The sequence below is a fragment of the Geotrypetes seraphini genome, chromosome 2 (assembly GCF_902459505.1).
Source record: "Geotrypetes seraphini chromosome 2, aGeoSer1.1, whole genome shotgun sequence".
Lineage (NCBI taxonomy): Eukaryota > Metazoa > Chordata > Amphibia > Gymnophiona > Dermophiidae > Geotrypetes > Geotrypetes seraphini.
Window position 1 is genome coordinate 461,906,547 of NC_047085.1, and position 21,983 is coordinate 461,928,529.

The following is a 21,983-nucleotide window of genomic DNA, read 5'->3' on the forward strand; positions in this document are numbered from 1 at the left end:
ATATACGCTATCATTTCAAGGGGCTATTTTAAAATTGCTTATAGTATCAATGTAAAGCACAGCTAATAGCCACAGGGAGCTTCACCTTAGATTTTAATTCCCTTCCTCCCTGGCCTGATCTGATTTATAGGGCCTTAAACCAAATAGAAAGTTAAAAAAGTAATTAGCTAATCTCTATTAGTTAGTGATTTGCTCTTAATAAATAGTCTACGAAATCATTGGAAGATAACCTACCAATTACAACATTTCAAAATAATAATAAAAATTAAATATTATCATAGCCTAACATATAGCTAACAATCTTAGGGGACTTCAGTGTACATATTCTAACTCCCTTAGCAACTAGGACTAGGGGGCATACGATGAAGCTTCTAAGTATAGTAGATTTAAAACAAACCGGAGAAAATATTACTTCACACAACATGTAATTAAACTCTGGAATTCATTACTAGAGAATGTGATGAAATCAGTTATCTTACCAGGGTTTTAAAAAGGTTTGGATATTTCCCTAAAAGACAAGTCCATAGGCCATTATTGAGATAGCTTGGGGAAATCCACTGCTTATTCCTAGGATAAGCAGCATAGAATCTGTTTTACTACTTGGGATCTAGCTAGGTACTTGGGTTGGCCACTGTTGGAAACAGGATACCTGGCTGATGGACTTTCGGTCTGTCCCAGTATGGCAATTCTTATGTTCTTAAATCTTAGCTGCCAAATTTTAGACCATTCTTGAAGCTTTGCTAGGTCCTTCCTCATGTGCTGTTCACACCATCAGGGGTGTGTACTCTATTGCAGATTTTGGTATCATCTTCAAAGAGGCAAATCTTACCTGACAGCCCTTCAGTATTATTGCTTACAAAAATGCTAATAAGAACAGGCCCAAGAACCAAACCTTGAGCACACCACTGGTAATATCCCTTTCCTTAGAGCGATCTCCATTGACTTCTACTCTGTCGCCTTCCATTCATGCACAACTTTCTTTAAATTAATCCCCATGATTTCCTATTCCTGTTATTCTTATCTATCTATCCCTTCCCCTTTTATGAAGCTTTGTGTAGAGCTTTTTACTACGGGCTGACAAGGTAAAAGCCCGAACACTCATAGGAACTCAATGAGTGTTGGAACATTTTCCTCACCGGCCCGCAGTAAAATGCTCTACTACGGCTTCATAAAAGGAGCCCTATTTATCCCAGGACAAGCAGGCAGCATATTCTCACATGTGGGTGACGTCATCCACGGAAGCATTGAAAGTGAACTGTCACTTTAAGTTTTAAGAAACTTCGTGACTGCCCACGCCACTCATGCGTGAATGTGAGTGCCTTCTCGCCCAACATAGGCTTGCGGTACCTCAGTTCTTCGTTCTCCACAGAGCGAAGAAGTTGTGTCTGGACTTTATCCGGTTCGCATGCTTTCGACCTGCTGTATTCTTGGCTTTCGGCCTTTATTTTAGACTTTATTTTAGTCTCATTTTCTTTTCACCTTTAATTCTAGAGCCTGGGCCAATCAAGCCTTAGATTAAGTGGGGATGGGCGGACCCGCTATGCCTAAGGCCTGATTGGTCCAGGCTTCTAGAGCCGGAAAGGGGCGGGCCCGCCTCATTTCGACGAGGCGGGCCTGCCGGCTGGACGGGCAAGACCCATCTGGCCAACAAGAAAAGGTTAGTTTGGTGGGGGGGGGGAAGTTTGGGGGCTGTTAGCGCGGGGGGGGGTGCGGAGGGGTGCGTCTTCCGGCAGGAGGGATTGGGCACCCTTCTGTTGGTGATCGGTAGTGACGGGGGGGGCGGCAGGAGGGTTTTGGCACCCTCCTGCCAGCGATCGGTAGTGTCGGGGGGGGCATCCTCCGGCAGGAGGGTTTGGGCACCCTCCTGCCGGCAATCGGACAGGCGGCCGCGTCCTGCTATACTTATAGCGGCAGAGAGATCCCTTGCCGCAATAAGTATAGCGGCCGCGTCTACTTACAATGTAGACCAGCATTTTGTTGGCCTACATTGTAAGCGTCTCTTCCTCTACTAGGGAGACACGTAGAGCCGCCTAGGTTCGCCTAAGGCCCTTAGGTGAGCTTAGGCGTCTTGCGGACCTCCCTAGGCTCCCGGAGGCACCTTCAATATAGGTGGCCTGCCCGGGGAGCATTTTTTAAAAAAACGTGCATCCCGATTGGCTGATTAGACAGCTGTAGGATGCCTACAGCTGCCTAAAATCGGGACGCACTTTGTAGAATCAGGTCCTCAGTGTCCAACCAATATTAAGTAAGTAATAATTTCTAACCACATTACCACGTTGTTAAGATTAGTCAGCTACATTATGAGGCTATTGTAGGACCAAGAGCGACCTTTAAATTTTTCAAACTATTTCAGATTTTAACCATATCTTATCTACCGTATTTTCACGCATATAACGCGCGCGTTATACGCGTTTTAACCTACCGCGCATACCCCTCGCGCGTTATACGCGTGAGCGCGGTATACAAAATTTTTTTTACATAGTTCCCACCCCCGCCCGACGCCCGATTCACCCCCCCCAGCAGGACCGCTCGCACCCCCACCTCGAACGACCGCTCGCACGCGCTCCCACCAGCATCCACGATCGGAGCAAGAGGGAGCCCAAGCCCTCTTGCCCGGCCGACTCCCCAACTCCCCGACAATATCGGGCCAGGAGGGAGCCCAAACCCTCCTGGCCATGGCGACCCCCTACCCCCACCCCGCACTACATTACGGGCAGGAGGGATCCCAGGCCCTCCTGCCCTCGACGCAAACCCCCCTCCCTCCAACGACGGCCCCCCCCCAAGAACCTCCGACCGCCCCCCCAGCCGACCCGCGACCCCCCTGGCCGACCCCCACGACACCCCCACCCCCCTTCCCCGTACCTTTGGTAGTTGGCCGGACAGACGGGAGCCAAATCCGCCTGTCCGGCAGGCAGCCAACGACGGAATGAGGCCGGATTGGCCCATCCATCCCAAAGCTCCGCCTACTGGTGGGGCCTAAGGCGCGTGGGCCAATCAGAATAGGCAGTGCACGGAAAGTCAGGGCGGGTGAACGGAGAGTCGGGAAAACGCACGGAGAGGCGGGGCAGTGCACGGAAAGTCAGGGCGGGTGAACGGAGAGTCGGGACAGCGCACGGAGAGGCGGGGCAGTGCACGGAAAGTCAGGGCGGGTGAACGGAGAGTCGGGACAGCGCACGGAGAGTCGGGGCAGTGCACGGAAAGTCAGGGCGGGTGAACGGAGAGTCGGGACAGCGCACGGAGAGGCGGGGCAGTGCACGGAAAGTCAGGGAGGGTGAACGGAGAGTCAGGACAGCGCACGGAGAGGCGGGGCAGTGCACGGAAAGTCAGGGCAGGTGAACGGAGAGTCGGGACAGCGCACGGAGAGTCGGGGCAGTGCACGGAAAGTCAGGGCGGGTGAACGGAGAGTCGGGACAGCGCACGGAGAGGCGGGGCAGTGCACGGAAAGTCAGGGAGGGTGAACGGAGAGTCGGGACAGCGCACGGAGAGTCGGGGCAGTGCACGGAAAGTCAGGGAGGGTGAACGGAGAGTCGGGACAGCGCACGGAGAGGCGGGGCAGTGCACGGAAAGTCAGGGAGGGTGAACGGATAGTCAGGACAGCGCACGGAGAGTCGGGGTGGCCAGAGGAGAGTCGGGGCGGGCGAAAGGACAGTCGGGCTGCATGCGCGGTATACCCGTGAGCGCGGTATACAAAAGTTTTTGTACATAAAATCGTGGTTTCTGCGCGCTATACCCGTGTGCGTGTTTTACACGGGTGCGCGTTATCTGCGTGAAAATACGGTACATCAGGTAGAACGCATTCAGACTTGTGGAGACATGTTCTCATAAGGTTGATCTTTTTACCTTAGTCTGATGGACCACCCTAATCTGTGTGTTCCATCTTTGCTATTTGAATAATTTTATTGCTGTAATTGTCTATTGCTTAAGTTTGACTTCTTGCTGTACACCATCTTAAGTGAATTCCTTCAAAAAGGTGGTGAGTAAAGCCAAATAAATAATAATTAAGAGAGTGAAATGGCTGTGATACTACGAGAATTTGCAACAAGGAAAATGAAATACACAGCAGCAGGGATAAGTGTGGCAGCGCTGATGGAATAAGGATTATGTGATGGGAAAAGCAAGCAGGAGATACCTTACAGAACTCTATCCAATCCCTATACTGTTTATGTGTGTTTGTGTGTGTGTCTGTTTTTGTGAGAACGTATAATACAGTATGTGTCTTGTTCAGTGGCGTAGTAAGGGGGGGAGGGGTGCGGATAGTCCTGAGCGCCATCTTGGTAGGGATGCTGCCACCTCTTCGCACTCCATCCTTCCCCACCTCTCCTCTGCTGTGCATGTGCCTTCCCTTCTCTCCCCTTTCCCCCAATGTCTCTAACTCTTCATCGGCATGATCAACAGTTCCAATCTGCTGCTCACGCCAACCTTGGCTCTCCCTCTGAAGTCGCTTCTTGATCGTGGGACCAGGAAGTGGTGTCGGAGAGCGTCAAGGCCGGCATGGGCGTCAGGTTGGAGATGCTGCTGGCGATGGGAAGTTAGAGGTATGGCGGAAGTAAAGGGGTGGGCGGGGAAGTAGCAAGGGGTGGAGAAGAGGGAGCACCTCCTACACCTCACTACGCCACTGGTCTTGTGTTTTGTGTGTGTGTGTGTCTATGATTAGGAGAACAGAAAAGGGGGAGGTAGTTTGAAGTGAGGAATTCTCTACTGTGATGTTTCTATGCTGTAGAGGTTAGAACTGCTCCTTCCGTAGAAATGCATTGGGCCATTTTTGGAAAACTTATTTTTCTCTGGTCCCTCTGGTTCAATTGACCCATCTTTGAATTGAATGTGTCTGTTGGGTTAGAAAGAATAATTAAGTGTGCTAGAACCCCAAAATTTACAGTGCGTACATTCTGGAGCACATCTGTTATGTCATTATAGATGTACAGTATCATGCCTTTATTTTAGGAAAACTAACTTAAACATCAGGGTTCAAGCTGTAGAAAGTTAACAGGAGAAATAGTAACATGGCAGATGACAGCAGAGTGACCTGTGTAGTCCATAAACTTATAGCAAATGGTATGATGCAATATTGTATATGCATATTTGATCTATCTTTGCCATTTTCAGGACACAGACCTCAGAGGTCTGCCCGACATTAACCCTATTCCCCAATTCCTGGAGTTTCCATTGAAACTCTACCCATGCCCATCCAGATCTTCCCAGTCTTAATTGGGGTACAGACCATAGTAGTCAACCCAGCACTGGCCTTCTGACCCAGTTAATGGTGTTGTCATTTAAACACTGCTAAATTTGTTTTGATTCCAAAGTAGTGTCTCATTCCTCTATTGCACGACCCTGCAACTCCCTTTCCTACTATACCCTCTTCCCGAGCATGGGACTTCCTTTTCTGCTACTTCCTGTTCTGGAGCTCTTTTGCTAGTATTCTGTGGACAGTCCTGCTTATAGCCATCTCTTCCTGTTCAGAACAGCGACCAACAATCCAATTTTATATTTTTAGTTTTCTTTTTTGACCCAGCAGTATCCTGTGTTTTCCTGCTTCCAGCTAAGTCAATTTGTTCTGGGATTTGGATCCATTAACCTTCATTCATAATTATCCAGGGAATTTCCTCCTATTTATCACTGTCCTCCTCTCTACTCAACATACTTAGGGTTCCTTTTACAAAGGCACGGTAGCGGTTTAACACGTGGAATACTGTGCATTAAACCGCCTGCCGCGCTAGTACCTAACGCCTCCATTGACGAGGCGTTAGGATTTTAGTCTGCCGCGGGGGTTAGCGCGTGATGAAATGTCTAACGCGCTAACCCCCGTAGTGTGCCTTGATAAAAGGAGCCCTTAGTCTAATCATGGCAGCAACAGTCATTTGCTGGAGGTGTGCACCAGAGCTGCTCCAGAACCTTGACATCATGGCCCTGAGTCTAGCCATTAGGCATCATACTGAAACAGCAACCAAAAATCAGCATATTTCTACCATCCAGGGTTATGAAATACTACCTTCATAGTATTCCCAACTATGTTGGGATTGAAATGTAGAACCTTATTGTTTCATGTTGAACTTCCGGGCTTTGTATTTTGTTTTATGTTATATTTCTGCTATCAAATGTTTGTACAAGAAAAAATCATTTCCTCTATTCATAATGTTATAATTATGCTGCAATGGTTGTACTTCACCTCGGAAGAAATTTGGAGAATAATTCTTTGGTACAGTTCCTATTCTATTTGTGTATATAGTCAAACATAATCTGATTTTTTTTTTAATGGGGACTCCTAATAAAGGCTTTTGCTGAAACATGGCCTGTGTTGAGACCTGTGTTCTGCATTTTCTGAATAAAAAACTGTCATCTATAGCCAATGCTTGTTTTCCAGGTATTTTCCACTCTATTTTATTGTATACAATTTGGCCATTCAACATTGTTTTCCAGAAATGACACACTTTAGGACATCCCTTAAACATATCTTAATATACCTGTTTTAATTTTGCACTTCTTACATAATCATCCTCTCATAACTTTGAAATTTTCACTGGTTACATATACTGTGTGTCAGGTTTTTTTCTTTCTTTTAATAAGGAGATCTGGCTATCATGCTGGACTTTCAGTCTAAAAGAGCATGATCACAGTTAAATGATTTCAGGCCTTTTAGAAGCTGATGAATATAAAGGCCTATTTTGCTTAGGTTGACCAGGAAGAGTTGGAACATCTTGGTAGGGCATTCACAATTCTACCATTATTTTACAAAAGACTGTCAGATGTGGATACGTGTACCTTATCTACATGTGTGCGATTTTGGCACCTTTTAGTAAGACCAGATAGCAGATCCCTGAGCTGGTGGGAGGTAGATGTCAGAGTTCTCAAACATTGGTGCGACAGGAGCAGAGGAAGGCTTTGTGCACTTCTGAAGCAGCATGTTCAGTTGGTTTACAAGGAAGTGGGAGCAGACATCTCTATGGCCAAGACAGTTGGCGCCTTCAAAACATAGCATCCTCTTAGTCTCCATGGCAGGTACCCTAGGCAGTTGCCTGCACCTTAGTTTCTGGGGCAGCAGTTCTCAGCCCAGTCCTCCAGACACATCTAGCTAGTCTGATTTTTAGAATATATATAGATAGTCGCACAGAATGGACATAGGGCACGCAAATGTATCTCATACATATTCATTGTAGATATAATGAAAACCTGACTGACTAGGTTGAGAATCCTGCTCTAGAGGATACATGTTGGACAAGATCATATAACAAAAGCTGTCTCTTCAGTTCATTCTGTTTTGTGAACCAAAAATGGCTTGACCATGGACCTCAGTTACTGTTCCACATTTGACTTGCAATAGTTCAGAATCATCTACAAATTGTCTTTGTGAATAGAGTCCTCCATACCTGCAGTCTGCTTCAGCTCCTCCTGTCCTGTTTGTGGCTAATATCTGTAAATGCTTTTGTCCATGGTCCTATATACCCTCCCCAGTTGTGAGATGGGCTACAGCCTGTTATTAATCACCAGGTCTACATAAAAGTAAGCAAATTCAGATTGGCAGGCAATAAACTCACAAAATAAATAATATAAAAAACAAGGATAAGGAAATCTGAACCACTTAACTGGGACAAGGATTTGCTTTGTCCAGTTATAGATGTGAGCTACATTTGGGAATGTGTGATAATTCTCCTATAAAGATAGGAGACTTAATGAGAAACGGGGGCCAACACAATGCATACTTGGTCACAGAAAAGATCATTTACTATAATTAAACTAACACCAACATTTTATGGCCACTGAACAAAGAGAACAGGTGAGGTGAAGCAGCTATTTTACAGTATATTGTAGCATAAATTGGGTTATAAAATGTATAGTGATATGATAAACAGTACTGTATTTGACATGTATGCAAAGTACTGTGCTGATTCTTCACTAAATGCTGATACCTGTGTACAATCTCCTTCAGAACGTCTCCTTTGAAAATAGAAATCAGCTTTAACTTAGCAATGCAGTGCTTGGGATTGTTCTTCTTAATGTTGTGGTCATGGTCTTTGGACTGCCGCCATAGCCAAGATTGCCCATTGTTTTTGAATTGGAGTGCCAGGGGGCTTGAGTCCTTTTCAAATCAAACATAAGTGCAATTATTGCAGGCCAACAGATGACAGCAATCAGCCTCCAGGCCGGGGAGTTCTGTCCATGCACGGTCTCACATACGGTGTGATTCGAGTGGATTCCGAAGAAAAGCTCTCCGTCCTGACAGTGCAAGATGTTGGCACAGTGATGCCAGGAGGTAGGGATTGGCACAGTGCTTGCAGAGTTCTGCCATATGACTAAACTGAACTATGCTTTTTATTAGAGACGTAATCCCCTGCATTCTGTGTATGGCGTCCAAAATTGGGCATGATCCAAAATGTGTGCCCAACTAAATTGGCTAATGAGCCAATTAATGCTAATAATTGGTTGCTAATTAGCACACATCTTACTATGAGCTATTCTACAACAATGAATGCCCAAATCCCATAGCACACAACCCAAAAGGGAGAATGGCCATGGGAGAGATGCATGAGGTGTGTCAGGGCATTCCTAACATTTTCAATTCTATTCTACAATGGGTGTTCATCTTTGAGCGCCCATTATATAATAGCATCAAACACTGATTTTTATTTTTTTCTGCACTGATTTTTGACTGCCATCTACTGAATCTAGCCCAATATGCATGCTTTCAAGATTTATACAAGAAAACGGTGGTAATTTTAACAAATATTTTATGCAAGTGTGTGTTTTTTGTGATCCAAAGAGTCAGTGTAGGCTTTTGTCTCAGTTACACAGTATGTGCATCATCGACACCTGAAGGTAGTTCAGGAAGGTGATCTCAGTTCCTTATGATGGTGGGTTAAGGGGCATTGCACTTCTAGCAGACAGACGTATCCAGGGCCAGCTCAAAAGGCTGGGCCAATTTTTGGTTTTGCTACCCCCCTCCCCCCCAAACAACTCCCCACCTGCACGACCCTTCGCTTGCATCCAGCATCTCTCCCTGCCATCTGATGTATCCCTCTCTCCCTACTCCCCGCAATCTGACATGTCCTCTTCTATTCACCCCTAGCCCCTCTCTCTACCTCCCATGGTCTGGCATTCCCCCCTCCCCTGTTCCTCAACCAAGGGCTTGCATCTCTGTTGTCCCCTTCCCCCACACAGGTTCAGCACCTCTCTCAACTATCCTCACCATCCCCTAGTCTAGCAAATCTTTTTTTTTGCCAATACCTCAACCTCCTTCAACACCCCTATACCAGCAAACCTGTTCTTCACTGGCCGCAGCAGTGGTAGCACACTGCCCAAGCTAAGCTGCTTCCTTCCTTCTGCAGCATTCCGCCCCTGTGTATATTACCTGAATAAATTCATGTAAACTGTTCTGAGCTCTTCTGGGAGAACAATATAGAAAATTGAATAAATAAATAAATATGTGAGTTGGACGTTGCAGAGAGAAGGAGCCGGCTCAACTCAGGCAGCAAGTTACCAATGCTGTTGCCGCCAGTGAAGAACAGGTTTGCTAGTCCGGGGGTGCTGAAGGAGGCCGAGGAAGAGGCACTGGACTCAAGGTAGGAGGAGGGGAAAAAGGTCTGGAACCATGGTGAGTGGGAGGGGGAAAGAATTGCTGGCTTAACCTATAGGACCCTTGATGTCGCAGGCATTTGGGGCTCTTTTTCACCAGCGACCTGAACCAGAGCCTAATCTGGTCCCTAGATTAAGCCAGCCCTGGACACATCAATTGATGCTCTTCTGATTCTGGATACAGTTGACTACTTTTGATTTGTGTATCCAGGGGAGATCTGGGAAATTACAGGCTGGTAAGCCTCACTTCAGTGCGGGCAAAATGGTAGAAACAATTATAAAACAATTAAATTGTGGAACACGTAGACAAACTTGATTTAATGAGACTGAGTCAGCATGGGTTCAGCTGAGGGAAATCTCGCCTCACCAATTTGCTTGACTTCTTTGAAGGTGTGAATAAACATGTGGATAAAGGTGAGCCAGTTGATATACTGTAGCTAGATTTTCAGAAGGCTTTTCATAAAGTTCCTCACGAGAGGCTCCCGAGAAAACTAAAGTGTCATGGGATAGGTGGCAAAATCCAGTTGTGGATTAGGAATTGGTTATCGGATAGAAAATAGAGGGTAGGGTTAAATGGTCATTTTTCTCAATGAAGGAGAGTACGGTGCTATTTAACTTATTTATAAATGATCTGGAAATTGGAATGACGAGTGAGTTGATTAAATTTGCAGATGACACTAAACTGTTCAAAGTTGTTAAAACGCATGTGGATTGTGAAAAATTGCAGGCGGACCTTAGGATATTGGAAGACTGAGCGTCCAAATGGCAAATGAAATTTAATGTGGACAAATGCAAAGTGATTCACATTGGGAAGAATAACCTGAATCACAGTTAACCGGATGCTATGGTCCACCTTAGGGATTAGCGCCCAAGAAAAGGATATGGGTATCATCGTAGTCAATAAGATGAAACCTTCCGCCCAATGTGTGGCGGCCGCCAAAAAAGCAAACAGGATGCTAGGAAATTTTAAAAAAGGATGGTTAACAAGACTAAGAATGTTATAATGCCCCTGTATCGCTCCATGGTACGATCTCATCTGGAGTATTACGTTCAATTCTGGTCTCCTTATCTCAAGAAAGGCGCTAGAAAAGGTTCAAAGAAGAATGACCAAGATGGTAAAGAGGATGGAACTCCTCTCGTATGAGGAAAGTCTAAAACGGTTAGGGCTCTTCAGCTTGGAAAAGAGATGGCTGAGAGAAGATATGATTGAAGCCTACAAAATCTTGAGTGGAGTAGATTGGGTACAAGTGGATCGATTTTTTACTCTGTCAAAATTGCAAAGACTAGGGGACACTCGATGAAGTTACAGAGAAATACTTTTAAAACCAATAGGAGGAATTTTTTTTTTTACTCAGAGAATAGTTAAGCTCTGAAACTCATTGCCAGAGGATGTGGTAAGAGTGGATAGTGTAACTGGTTTTAAGAAAGGTTTGGACATGTTCTTGGAGGAAAAGTCCATAGTCTGTATTGAGAAAGACATGGGGGAAAGCCACTGCTTGCCCTGGATCGGTAGCATGGAATATTGCTACTCCTTGGGTTTTGGCCAGGTAATAGTGACAAGGTTTTATTAAAATTTGATTTGATCGCTAATCTAATTTCTAAGCGAGTTTACAATATAAAAAGAAAAGAAAAAAGGAGAGCATGAATATAATAAAAATGCCATTAACAATACCATTAACACATACAGAAAGAAAACAGTTACAAAGAAATATCAACTAATACTTGGCATATTAAAAGGGGACAAATGAGACAGGCAGATGAGTTAGAAATACAATTTGGATAGGCCACCTGGATTGGCCACCGCGAGAACGAGCTACTGGGCTTGATGGACCATTGGTCTGACCCAGTAAGGCTATTCTATGTTAAAGATGTGAGCTCTGCTAAAGTGAATGAATTAGGACATGGCATACAGACCTGTCCTAACTTCACATTTTATACACGGTCGAGTCACATTATTATGACTACCGCCTACCTCTAATGTCAGGGACACAGTCAGTGAACGAATGCATGTGTTGCACACAGACTTCATGGGTATATAAGGTGGGATATCACCAAGTTGCCAATATAGCAGCCATGGCCGTCATGAGTAAAAAAGTGTGATTTACCAGACTGAAAAAGGCATGATCATCGGCTTCCGGGCCAAGGGCAGCAGCATTTCAGAAAAGGTGGAGTTTGTGAACTGTTCACAGGCTGCTATGGTTAAAGTGTACCATGAGTGGACGAATGGAATCTTTTCCATGACCCAGCGTGGTAACTGAGGGGCAGTATGAACCATTGATGCGAGAGGAGAATGTTGGTTGTGCAAGTTGGTGCGGGCCGATCAGCCTGTTACCGTAAAGCAACTCACCATCCAAATTAATCAGGGGGCTTCCAGATATGTGCACAAAATGACTGTGTGCTGTGCGAATGGGGCTCCGGGACAGATGGATGGTTACTGCACCCATGTTCAAGAGGGTTCATCACAAAAAACGGCTGCAATTTGCACAGGAGTACCAACAATGGACTTATACCAACTAGCAGAGGTTTGCCTTCTCTGATGAGTTACATTTTGAGCTCCATGGAATGGATGGACATTGGTGTGTTAGGCATGAAACCACTGAAAACACCCAGCAACCACTGTTGCATGTACACAAGTTGGTAGCAACAGCGTTATGGTCTGGGGAATGTTTTCTTGGTATGGTCTGGGACCCTTGATACCTCTGGAAGGCACTCTCAACCGATATGGGTATCTCTCCATCCTTGCTGATCAAGTACACCCATATATGTTGCTGGTCTTCCCTGTGGCCAATAGGATTTTTCAACAGGACAATATGACATGTCATACTGCCAGAATTGTTCATGAGTAGTTCGCAGAGAACAACCAAGACTTACAGCTGCTTCCCTGGCCTCTGAATTCCCCAGACCTTAACCTCAGACCACTTCGATCGACATGTTGAAAGGTTGGATCCAACACCATGCACCCATTAGCAACTGTTGGTTGTACTGCAGTCTGCATGGCTCCAGATACCTCTAACAACTATCCAGCATTTTACTGAGTCACTCCCACAGCGTCTGGTTGCTGTCCATGCTGGATATTAGCAGTTGGTCATAATAATGCAATTCAACTATGTATATGAGTATGTATGTATTGTATAAGTTAAGTGCACCCTAGTAGTTTTTTAAATGATCAGTAATTAAAATTTGTTTCATCCTCTAGATAGATAATGGTGAAATTGCTGATGAAATTAGGAATGACTCCTCCTTGAGCCTTAGATCCTTGCTTATTAACATCTGCCAGAGGTGGCTTAATAAGGGTACATGAAATTTATAGGTTACTCTCTGTGTTAGGGTATTATGCTAGGCTCATTTTGATAATGTTATGCTTCGTTCATTGATGGAGAAAATTACTATTGATCTGAAGAATTTTAATAATTACAGATCAGTTCCTACTATTCTCTTTTTAGGAAAATAGTCTGTTGCAGTTGCTCAGCTTAGCGAGAGTATTGGATAACCCTAATTATCTGACTGTATTTAAGTCTGCTGTAGGACCAGGTTTCAGCATGGAAATAGTGTTAACTGAATTTAGTAGATGACCTTCATTTAAACGTTGACTGAGTGAGGCTTTTCAGCTAGTGCTATTAGATCTCTCTGATGTTTTTGATACCATTGTTTTTCACATTTAGTAAAAACACTTATTAGACCAGGGTAGAAGAAATAATGTGGTAGCTTGATTTGGCTATTTTTCTAGAAGATATACATCAGAGAGATTCTTTATGGAATTTTCCTCCTATTCTTAGCCTCATGAAGCCCACCCAAAGGCCTTTACATGGCACCTTTGAAGAAGCTTATAGGTTGGTTTTGTGTGGCTTATCATACGGCTATGCCTGGTGACCATGATCTTTAACTTGAATTTACTATATGAGCAAGAACAGTTAAAAGTCTGGTTGACTCCTAACAAGCTGAAGTTGAATCCTAAAAATGCTGAATCTTTGCAGGTGAGTAGGAAGATTATTGTTAGACATTTGTACTGTATAGGTTGACGTTATCCTTTCACCTGGCACTATAGTTCTTGGCTTGGAAATTATCTTGGATTCTGTTTTGGCTTTGATGGTACAGATTTCTTCATCCAATATAACAAACCCCTTCCCATCCATCTCAACACTACCACCAGAACAAAGGATGGAATATGTGCAATCAGACAAAAAGGAAAAAGTAGCATCTATAGAACCATTATGGTAAAACTGCTGGCTCTGAATAAGCCTGCTGCCAATTGACAGATAAGTCCCAAGTCTTATCGTAGAAAGTCAATTGGTTCTACCGAAGAGCAGTCAGTTTAGACATTTGTTGGATATAATTCACTTTTGCCAGCACAGCAGAGAAGGCAGGCGTTTCTGATCTCTTCCAGTGGAATGCCAGGAGAAGGCGACAAACAGTGAGGACCTGATGTACCCATTTCTTCCTCCACGCTCACAAGGCAAAGGGACCGACATTAAGAAGACAGCATTCCATAGGTTTAGGGATGGTTAGTCCCAGCACTTCAGAAATCCAGTTCCAGTACTGTTGAGCCCTGGGGCAATACCACCAAATATGCACAGAGATCAGATCCAAATATAGCTTTAAGGTGAACCGGAGTAAAGTACCAGTGATGATACATTTTGTAGCCATTTTCTACCATATTGCTATCAATAAAAACTTAAAGAAGTGATTGAAAAATCTTACCTCATTCCTTCTCTGAGTAGCATTTACAAGGAGCAACTCCCATTGCTGTTTATATTTTAATGGAACTAAGAGATGGGCTAGCTGCGTAGTGTACAACCTGGTGATGCTTCCCTGACCATTCTCCCCCTTCCCCCCGTCAATGCCACCTCAACATAGTAGTATCCAGGGATCTCAAATCCTGTTGAGCCCTCTCTTTAATAAAATTCTCCAACTGTCTATAAGGCAATAGATCCCTGGAAGTCAACCCATATTCCTCCACTAGGGTCTCAAATGGGAGCAGCTCCCCAGACTCAAAAAGTTGGCCCAAAGTCAGTAGTCCCTTCTTGGCCTAGCCCAGAAATAATGGGTCCAATTCCCCTGGAATAAAATTAGGTGCGTACAGAATAGCAGTCCCTGAAAAATATATTTTCCCGCCCAAAATGTAAGAACGAATTTGAGCTCACTGAGCCAGGATGTGCTGTAAAATGGGATTCTCCATGTGGGAGATATCTTTAAAAAGTGTCAATGACAATCAGGGCTTCACCCATAATGGAGCCCTACCAAATATATGTTGTTCCATTCTAACTTACGATCTGCGATGGTCCCACTTCTAATTAATAAGATAGCAAAGCTGAGCAGCTTGATGATGATAGCAAAAATGTGGGAACACCATACTACCTAAATGCCTGGGCTGATAAAGCATAGCACGTGATACCGTGGGGGGTTTCTTCTTCCAGATAAAGAACTCAGCTCTCCAGGCATTGGAAAAAATCCTGTGGCAATGGTATGTGGAAGTGCTGATAAAAGATACAAAAGTCAGGGAAACACCACCATCTTCACCGTGTGAACTCTTAACTAGATAGAATATATTAAGGTGTTGCCATCTCTCCAACTCATCCCAAATAGAACGTAGCATGGTAGGGAAATTAGCTGCATATAAAAAATCCAGCTGAGCAGTAAGATTTGATACCTAGATACTACGAAGAGTAAGTCGCCCAATTGAACAGGAAGGAGGCATGGATCAGCTGTCTATTTCTGTCATTAAGGGAGAGATCTAAAATTTCCGACTTTGCCATATTACTTTTGAAACCTGTCACCTGACCAAAGGCTGCCAAAATGTTGACCACCTCAGACAGTGAGGTGGAGGGGCCCTCAAAATTAAAATGACTTTCTAGATGTGTGTCTGGTCGTTGTGTCTCCACTGCATCTAAATCTTAAGGAGGCATGTTTTGGGCGGGCTTAGGACTTAGACGTTCTGCAGGAGTAATCAAACTTTTTAAACAAAATGTCCAAGGCAACTTCTACACATTTTGGGCCAGACCTGTTTTAAAAACAGGTCAAAAAGGTGTCCAAACTGACCATATGACCACTGGAGAAATTAAGGCATAACCCTTCTCCCCCTAGTGGTCACAAACCCTTCTCACCACCCAAAGATATGAAAGAAACAGTACATTCCAACATGTATTTTAGCTTCAGATTATACACACAGAACAGCTCTGCAGATCAGAGGGGCACTCTGAGGTACTGCAGTGAACATTAAAAAGTCCCAGGTATACGTCACTATAATCTTCTTATATTGTATAGTGAGCCCTCCAAAACCAACCCAAAACCTACTGTACCTACATAAAGATGACACCTGCAGGCATAAGGTGCAGAGAGTTTGGTGCAGTGGTTAAAGCTACAGCCTCAGCACCCTGAGGGTTATGGGTTCAAACCCACGCTCCTCCTTGTGACCCTGGGCAAGTCACTTAATCCCCCCCAGGTACATTAGATAGATTGTGAACTCACTGGACAGTTGTGGAAAATTGCTTGAGTACCTGAATAAATTCATATAAACCGTTCTGAGCTCCCCTGGGAGAATGGTATAGAAAATTGAATAAATAAGGGATGTTGTGGTGTTCAGGTGAGTAAATAAGGGATGTTGAATAAATAAGGGTTATTACGGTGTTTAGGTGGGTACAGTAAGTTTTGGGTGGGTTTTGGAAGGCTTACCATATAACATAAGCAGGTTATAGTGGCATGTATACCTGGGAATTTTTAATGTGACGTTCAAAGCAGTACCTCTTAGAGTGCCCCTCTGCTCTGCTCTATTCAGATAGCTGTGTGGAAGGTTTGCTAAAAATGCTGGCTGCTTGGATTCTGAATGGCTTGTTTTTGTGTGTGTTTCATTTGGATGTTTTTGTATTTGAAAGTGGCCAATAAAGATAAACACACTAAGGGCCAAAACATTTAGATAGTTCATTTTCACAAAAAAAGATAAGACGCCTTGTGGTTTCAAAAATGAATATTGTCTCCTACATAAGAACATAAAAATTGCCATACTGGAAAGACCAAAGGTCAATCAAGCCTAGTATCCGATTTCCAACTGTTGGCCAACCCAGGTCCCAGCTACTTAGCTAGATCCCAAGTAGTAAAACAGATTTTATGCTGCTTATCCTTGGAACAAGCAGCAGATTTTCCCCTAGCCTCCTCAATAATGGCCTTTGGACTTCCCTTTTAAGAATTTATCCAAACCTTTTTTTAAAACCCTGCTAAGCTAGCTGATTTCACCACATTCTCTGGCAATGAATTCCAGAGTTTAGTTACATGTTGTGTGAAGAAATATTTTCTCTGGTTTTAAATCTGCTACTTAGTCCAAACTCAGACATGGACTTCCTACTGAAAATGCTCCTCCATGTGATCTGTGGACCACATGACACTTAGCACGCAACAACATCCCCATTAGCATGCACTAAGCTATATTAAAAGGGCCCCTACATTGATTCAGTGAAAATATTTTTTGCCCAATCACATTCTTTCCTGGGAATATTTCTACTAAATTGGCCATTGTTGCTTTCTTGGTAATAGTAGACGTTTTCATGCTTATTTTGAGTAAGCTTCTCTGATGTTACTCTCCACAAATGATCTGTTAGGCATATTCTATAATGAAGGCTACAAGCCTATTGCTATTGCTCTCACTTTCTGTTGATGGGCAGAGAGGGTAACTATTGGCAGCAGCAGTAAGGAATGTTACCCAGTTTTGGTGCTAGGGTAGCTGCTGGCAGTGGATTCTGTTCTGCCACACATCATTTATCCATCACTGTCAATGTATCCCACGCCGCTGTTCTCTATCAGCACTAAGGCACATCTAATTTGTGCTGTGCAGCAGTGTGCCTTTTACAAGTTATATCTTCTTGGGTCAATTGTCTTTAATTGTTACAGAGCTGTATTTTTCTTTTCAGCTATAATGTGTTCAGTGAAACCAGATGGGATTCCTCAGCTATGTAGAACAGATGAAATAGGGGAGCTCTGCATATGTGCTTTGGCTACGGGTACATCGTATTATGGCCTTTCAGGAATGACCAAGAACACTTTTGAGGTAGGTTAAAAGAGATTTAACATCTAATCCTTCATTTAATCTTCATATTTCAGAAGAATGTTGAATAATAGACAATAGCGTCATGTGATTTATTTTTTTCCAATCAGCTTGTAGAATAATTGTTTTCTCTTGGGTTTTGCTCATTAGTAAATCCTTGTTATTTCTTTTTATTTTTTAATAAAGTACTTAAGAATCCTCATACTGGGAGTGACCAAATGTACATCAGACCCAGTATCCTATTTCCAAAAATGGCTAATCCAGGCAGTGGCATAGTAAAGGGGGAGAGGGGTATGGGGGACCACCCAAGGTGCTATCTTGGCGGGCCTGCCAGTGTTTCTCCTCCTCTCTGCCCCCCAAACGTACCTCTTGAAAAGTTTTCTGGTGCGAACAGCATGCTCCACCTGCTGTTTGCGCTTTCCTTGGCAACTTTTTGACATCACTTCCTGGTCACAGGATCAGGAAGTGACATCAGAAGGGAACCAAGGCCAGTGCAAGTAGGAGGTGAAAGATGCTGCTCGTGCTGTCAAACATTTCAAGATGTAAGTGGGGGGAACGCTTGAGCGGCGGGGAAGAGTTGGGGGTGCACAGCATGGTGATTCCGGGTGCTAGCCCTCTCCCTCGCAACACCACTGAATCCAAGTCACAAGTACTTGTCAGGAAGGATCCCAAAAGAGTAAAACACATTTTATGCTGCTTATCCCAGGAATAAGCAGCAGATTTCCCCAAGGCCACCTCAATAATGATTTATGGACTTATAGTAACTTGTCTAAACTTTTTTTTAAACTCTGCTTTTACCACAAAGAATTTCAGAGTTTAATTACATGTTGAGTTAAAAAAAAAATTATTTGATTTGTTCTAAATGTACTATTTATTTATTTATTTATTCCATTTTTATACCATTCTCCTAGGGGAGCCCAGAATGGTTTACATTAATTTACTCAGGTACTCAAGCATTTTTCCCTGTCTGTGCCAGTGGGCTCACATTCTATATCTAATGTACCTGGGGCAACAGGGGATTAAGTGACTTGCCCAGGGGCACAAGGAGCAGTGTGGATTTGAACCACCAATCTCACATGCCAAGGATGTAGCTTTAACCACTGCGCCATACTCTCCCCCTACTTAGTAACGTAAATGCATGCCCTATGCTTTTGAAAACAGTAAACAAGCAATTCATGCATACCTATTCCACTTTACCCTGTTTTGTAAACCCTCTATCATGTCTCCCGGTGACAGATCAAAAGCGCGCAAGACAATCGCGCGCGGACAAAAGCGCGCAGACAAATCAGCGCTAAGACAATGGCGCTCACAGACAATTGCGCGCCATGATATCTCCGCGCAAAACAATTGAGCGCAGTGACAACTCAGCACAAGACAATTTAGCGCTAGATAACTCAGCGCAATGACAATTCAGCGCGCCACTAGAGGCCGCTTGCCGATCGAAGGACACGCGCACGTACAGCACATTAACACGTCATGTTACACGTGATCACATCAACGCGTGTTCAGTATGATTCCCTTGACTCTTTGCGTTTTCAATATAAATCACGTGAATGCATTTTCGTTACTATGGTTACGTTACCTCATTATATATATTCTCCTAACAGCATTTAAATAGAAGTCACATGAATGCATTTTCGTTACTATGGTTACGTTTCCACATTATATATGTCCTCCGAACAGCCCGCCTTCCTTTCGCTGCCTGACCGTGTCCGTTATAGGTAAAGATCTGGTTTTGCTGGTACTTGATCTATAACGAATATTTGTCTTGCTCAGATTTTTGTCGCCTCTGGTGAGAGCGAACTTACGTCCACATTTCTTCATTTACAGGTATGTTTATTATTCCGGTTCACGCGCAAGAAAAGGGAGGGTATGATCATAAAACTCAGGGTTGTGTCTTGCGTGCGCGCAATTGTCTATGAACGGACTATGAACTGTTTATATTGGGTATGTTGATATTTATATTTCCGGTTCACGCGCAAGAAAAGCGAGGGTATGATCATAAAACTCAGTGCAATTGATTATGAAGGCACAGACCCCGCCCTGTGATTTTGTTCAGTGTTTTCGCGAAGAGTAAATGTTTTTTCTGTGAGTTTTTTGGTTGTGTTTGTTTGATGGGGGAATTTAAAGAGCAGCAGCATTTGGTTTGTCTGGTTTAGCTGGTGAATTGTGGGGCGTTCTGAAAGATTCTTGTTCTAATCAGTATCCAACAGTGTTCCCTGGTCTGATTTTGGACTATTCCATTGTCTTCTCTTCTCCATGTGAGTGTGGAGTTTGTGCTTGTTCAGCCTAGTTGATTTCTGCTTGGCTATTCGCAAAGACTGAATGTAATAGGGACTGCATAGTAGAGAATGATACGGTGGCGGTTTACCCGCGGCTACCGCATTTAGCCGCGGGTAACCCGCCAAAAACGGGGAATGAAAATTAGCAGCCTCTGCGGGGACGGGGACAAGGTCATCACCGCCCCGTGGAGCGGTGAATGGTCTTGTCACCGCAGTGAGGCATAAAGGATCGTGCGGTCCCCGCAGCCCCCACCCGCACGCCGGCTCGATCGTTTAACCAGCTTCCTCTCTCCACCTCACCTTAGTTTGCCGGCTTTCTTTTTCGGCGACCGGAATGCTTTCAAAAGAGCCGCACACACGCGGCTGCTCAGTATTCAATCTTCTGCTCTGACCCAACCGGAAACAGGAAGTTGCACCAGAGAAGAAGATTTAACTTTGAGCAGCCGCGCATGCGCGGCTCTTTGAAAGCGTGCCGGTCGCCGAAAAAGAAAACCGGCAAACTAAGGAGAGCTGGACAGAGGTAGCGTACCAAGGGGGGGGCAGGAGGGGCGAAAAAGGTAATGGCGCCAGGCCTTGGAGCACCGAGGCAGACCGCTTCTCCCCCCTCCCAGCTGAACCCCCGCTGACCCTCCTATCTCTCCCCCCCCCCAAGTGAACCTTTCCGACCCTCCCAGCGAAAGCAGCAAACCTCCCTCCAGTAGAGTCGGCTTTCTCCTCCCTCTGTCGCATCACTGATGACGTCATCAGTGACGCGGCAGAGGGAGGAGAAAGCCGCGAAGGAGGTTTGCTGCTCTCGCTGGGAGGGTCGGAAAGGTTCACGGGGGGGGAGAGATAGGAGGGTCAGCGGGGGTTCGGCTGGGAGGGGGGAGAAGCGGTCTACCTCGGTGCTCCATTACCTTCTTCGGGCAGCAGCAGCGTTTACAATTCGCTGCTGTTGCCGGCTTCAGGCCTTGTTCTCTGCTGGGTCCTGCCTACTTCCTGTTTTCATGAAGACAGGACCCGACAGAGAGGAAGGCCTGAAGCGGGCAACAGCAGTGAATTGTGAATGCTGCTGCTGCCCGATGAAGTTCAGGACATCGGGGAAGAAGCAGGGAGAAATCGGCTGCTGGCTTGGGGGTGAGGGTAGGGAAAGAATCGTGGAAGTGGAGAAATTGGCACGATGGCTTTGTGGGGGCTAGGGGGAGAGAGAAAGAAAGGCAGAAATAAAGAGGGGGTCAAGAGGGAGAGAAAGAAAGGCAGAAAGAAAGAGGAGGGCCAGGGGGAGAGAGAAATAAAGAGGGAGGCCAGGGGAAGAGAGAAAGAAAGGCAGAAATAAAGAGGGGGGCCAGAGGGAGAGATAAAGAAAGGCAGAAATAAAGAGGGGGGCCAGAGGGAGAGAGAAAGAAAGGCAGAAATAAAGAGGCGGTCAAGGAGAAGAGAAAGAAAGGCAGAAAGAAAGAGGAGGGCCAGGGGGAGAAAGAAAGAAAGGCAGAAAGAAAGAGGGAAGCCAGGGGGAGAGAGAAAGAAAGAGGGGGGGGGGGCAGGAGAAGAAAGAAGAAGGACCAGAGACTCATGAAATCACCAGACAAAAAGGTAGGAAAAATGATTTTAATTTCAACTTAGTGATCAAAATGTGTCCGTTTTGAGAATTTATATCTGCTGTCTATATTTTGCACTATGGCCCCCTTTTACTAAAACGCAATAGCGGTTTTTAGCGCAGGGAGCCTATGAGCGTCGAGAGCAGTGTGGGGCATTCAGCGCAGCTCCCTGCGCTAAAAACCGCTATCGCAGTTTAGTAAAAAGGGAGGGGGAATATATGTCTATTTTTGTATAGTTGTTACTGAGGTGACATTGCATAAAGTCATCTGCCTTGACCTCTTTGAAAACCTGCGGAATATAAATGATAATTAACATTTTCTCTGCGTACAGCGTGCTTTGTGTTTTTAAAATTTTATTGTTGGTAGATCATTTTGACTTGGTCACAAAGGTAAGGGGGAGGGAGGGAGGGGAGCTGCTGAAAGACATCTAGTAATCCTTGCAGGCTTGACTGTGCAGGGAATTATTTTTGTAAAATCATGTTTTGTTATGTGACTGGCATTATCTAGACTTTAATTTCTATGAAT

The 21,983-nt window shown here is 44.7% G+C and overlaps 1 protein-coding gene across 5 annotated transcripts in view; it reads left to right on the forward strand.

Moving 5' to 3' along the window:
* DIP2C (disco interacting protein 2 homolog C) overlaps nt 1–21,983 on the forward strand; it is an 800,316-nt gene that overhangs the window by 620,041 nt on the left and 158,292 nt on the right. For all 5 annotated transcript variants that reach the window (XR_004538170.1, XR_004538171.1, XM_033931571.1 and 2 more), the window contains exons 18-19: nt 8,109–8,248; nt 17,466–17,602. Coding sequence is in view for 3 of the 5 variants with exons in the window: in XM_033931571.1 (XP_033787462.1) it covers nt 8,109–8,248; nt 17,466–17,602 (277 nt within the window). In the remaining 2 variants the exon portion in view is untranslated. The remainder of the gene's footprint in view (nt 1–8,108; nt 8,249–17,465; nt 17,603–21,983) is intronic.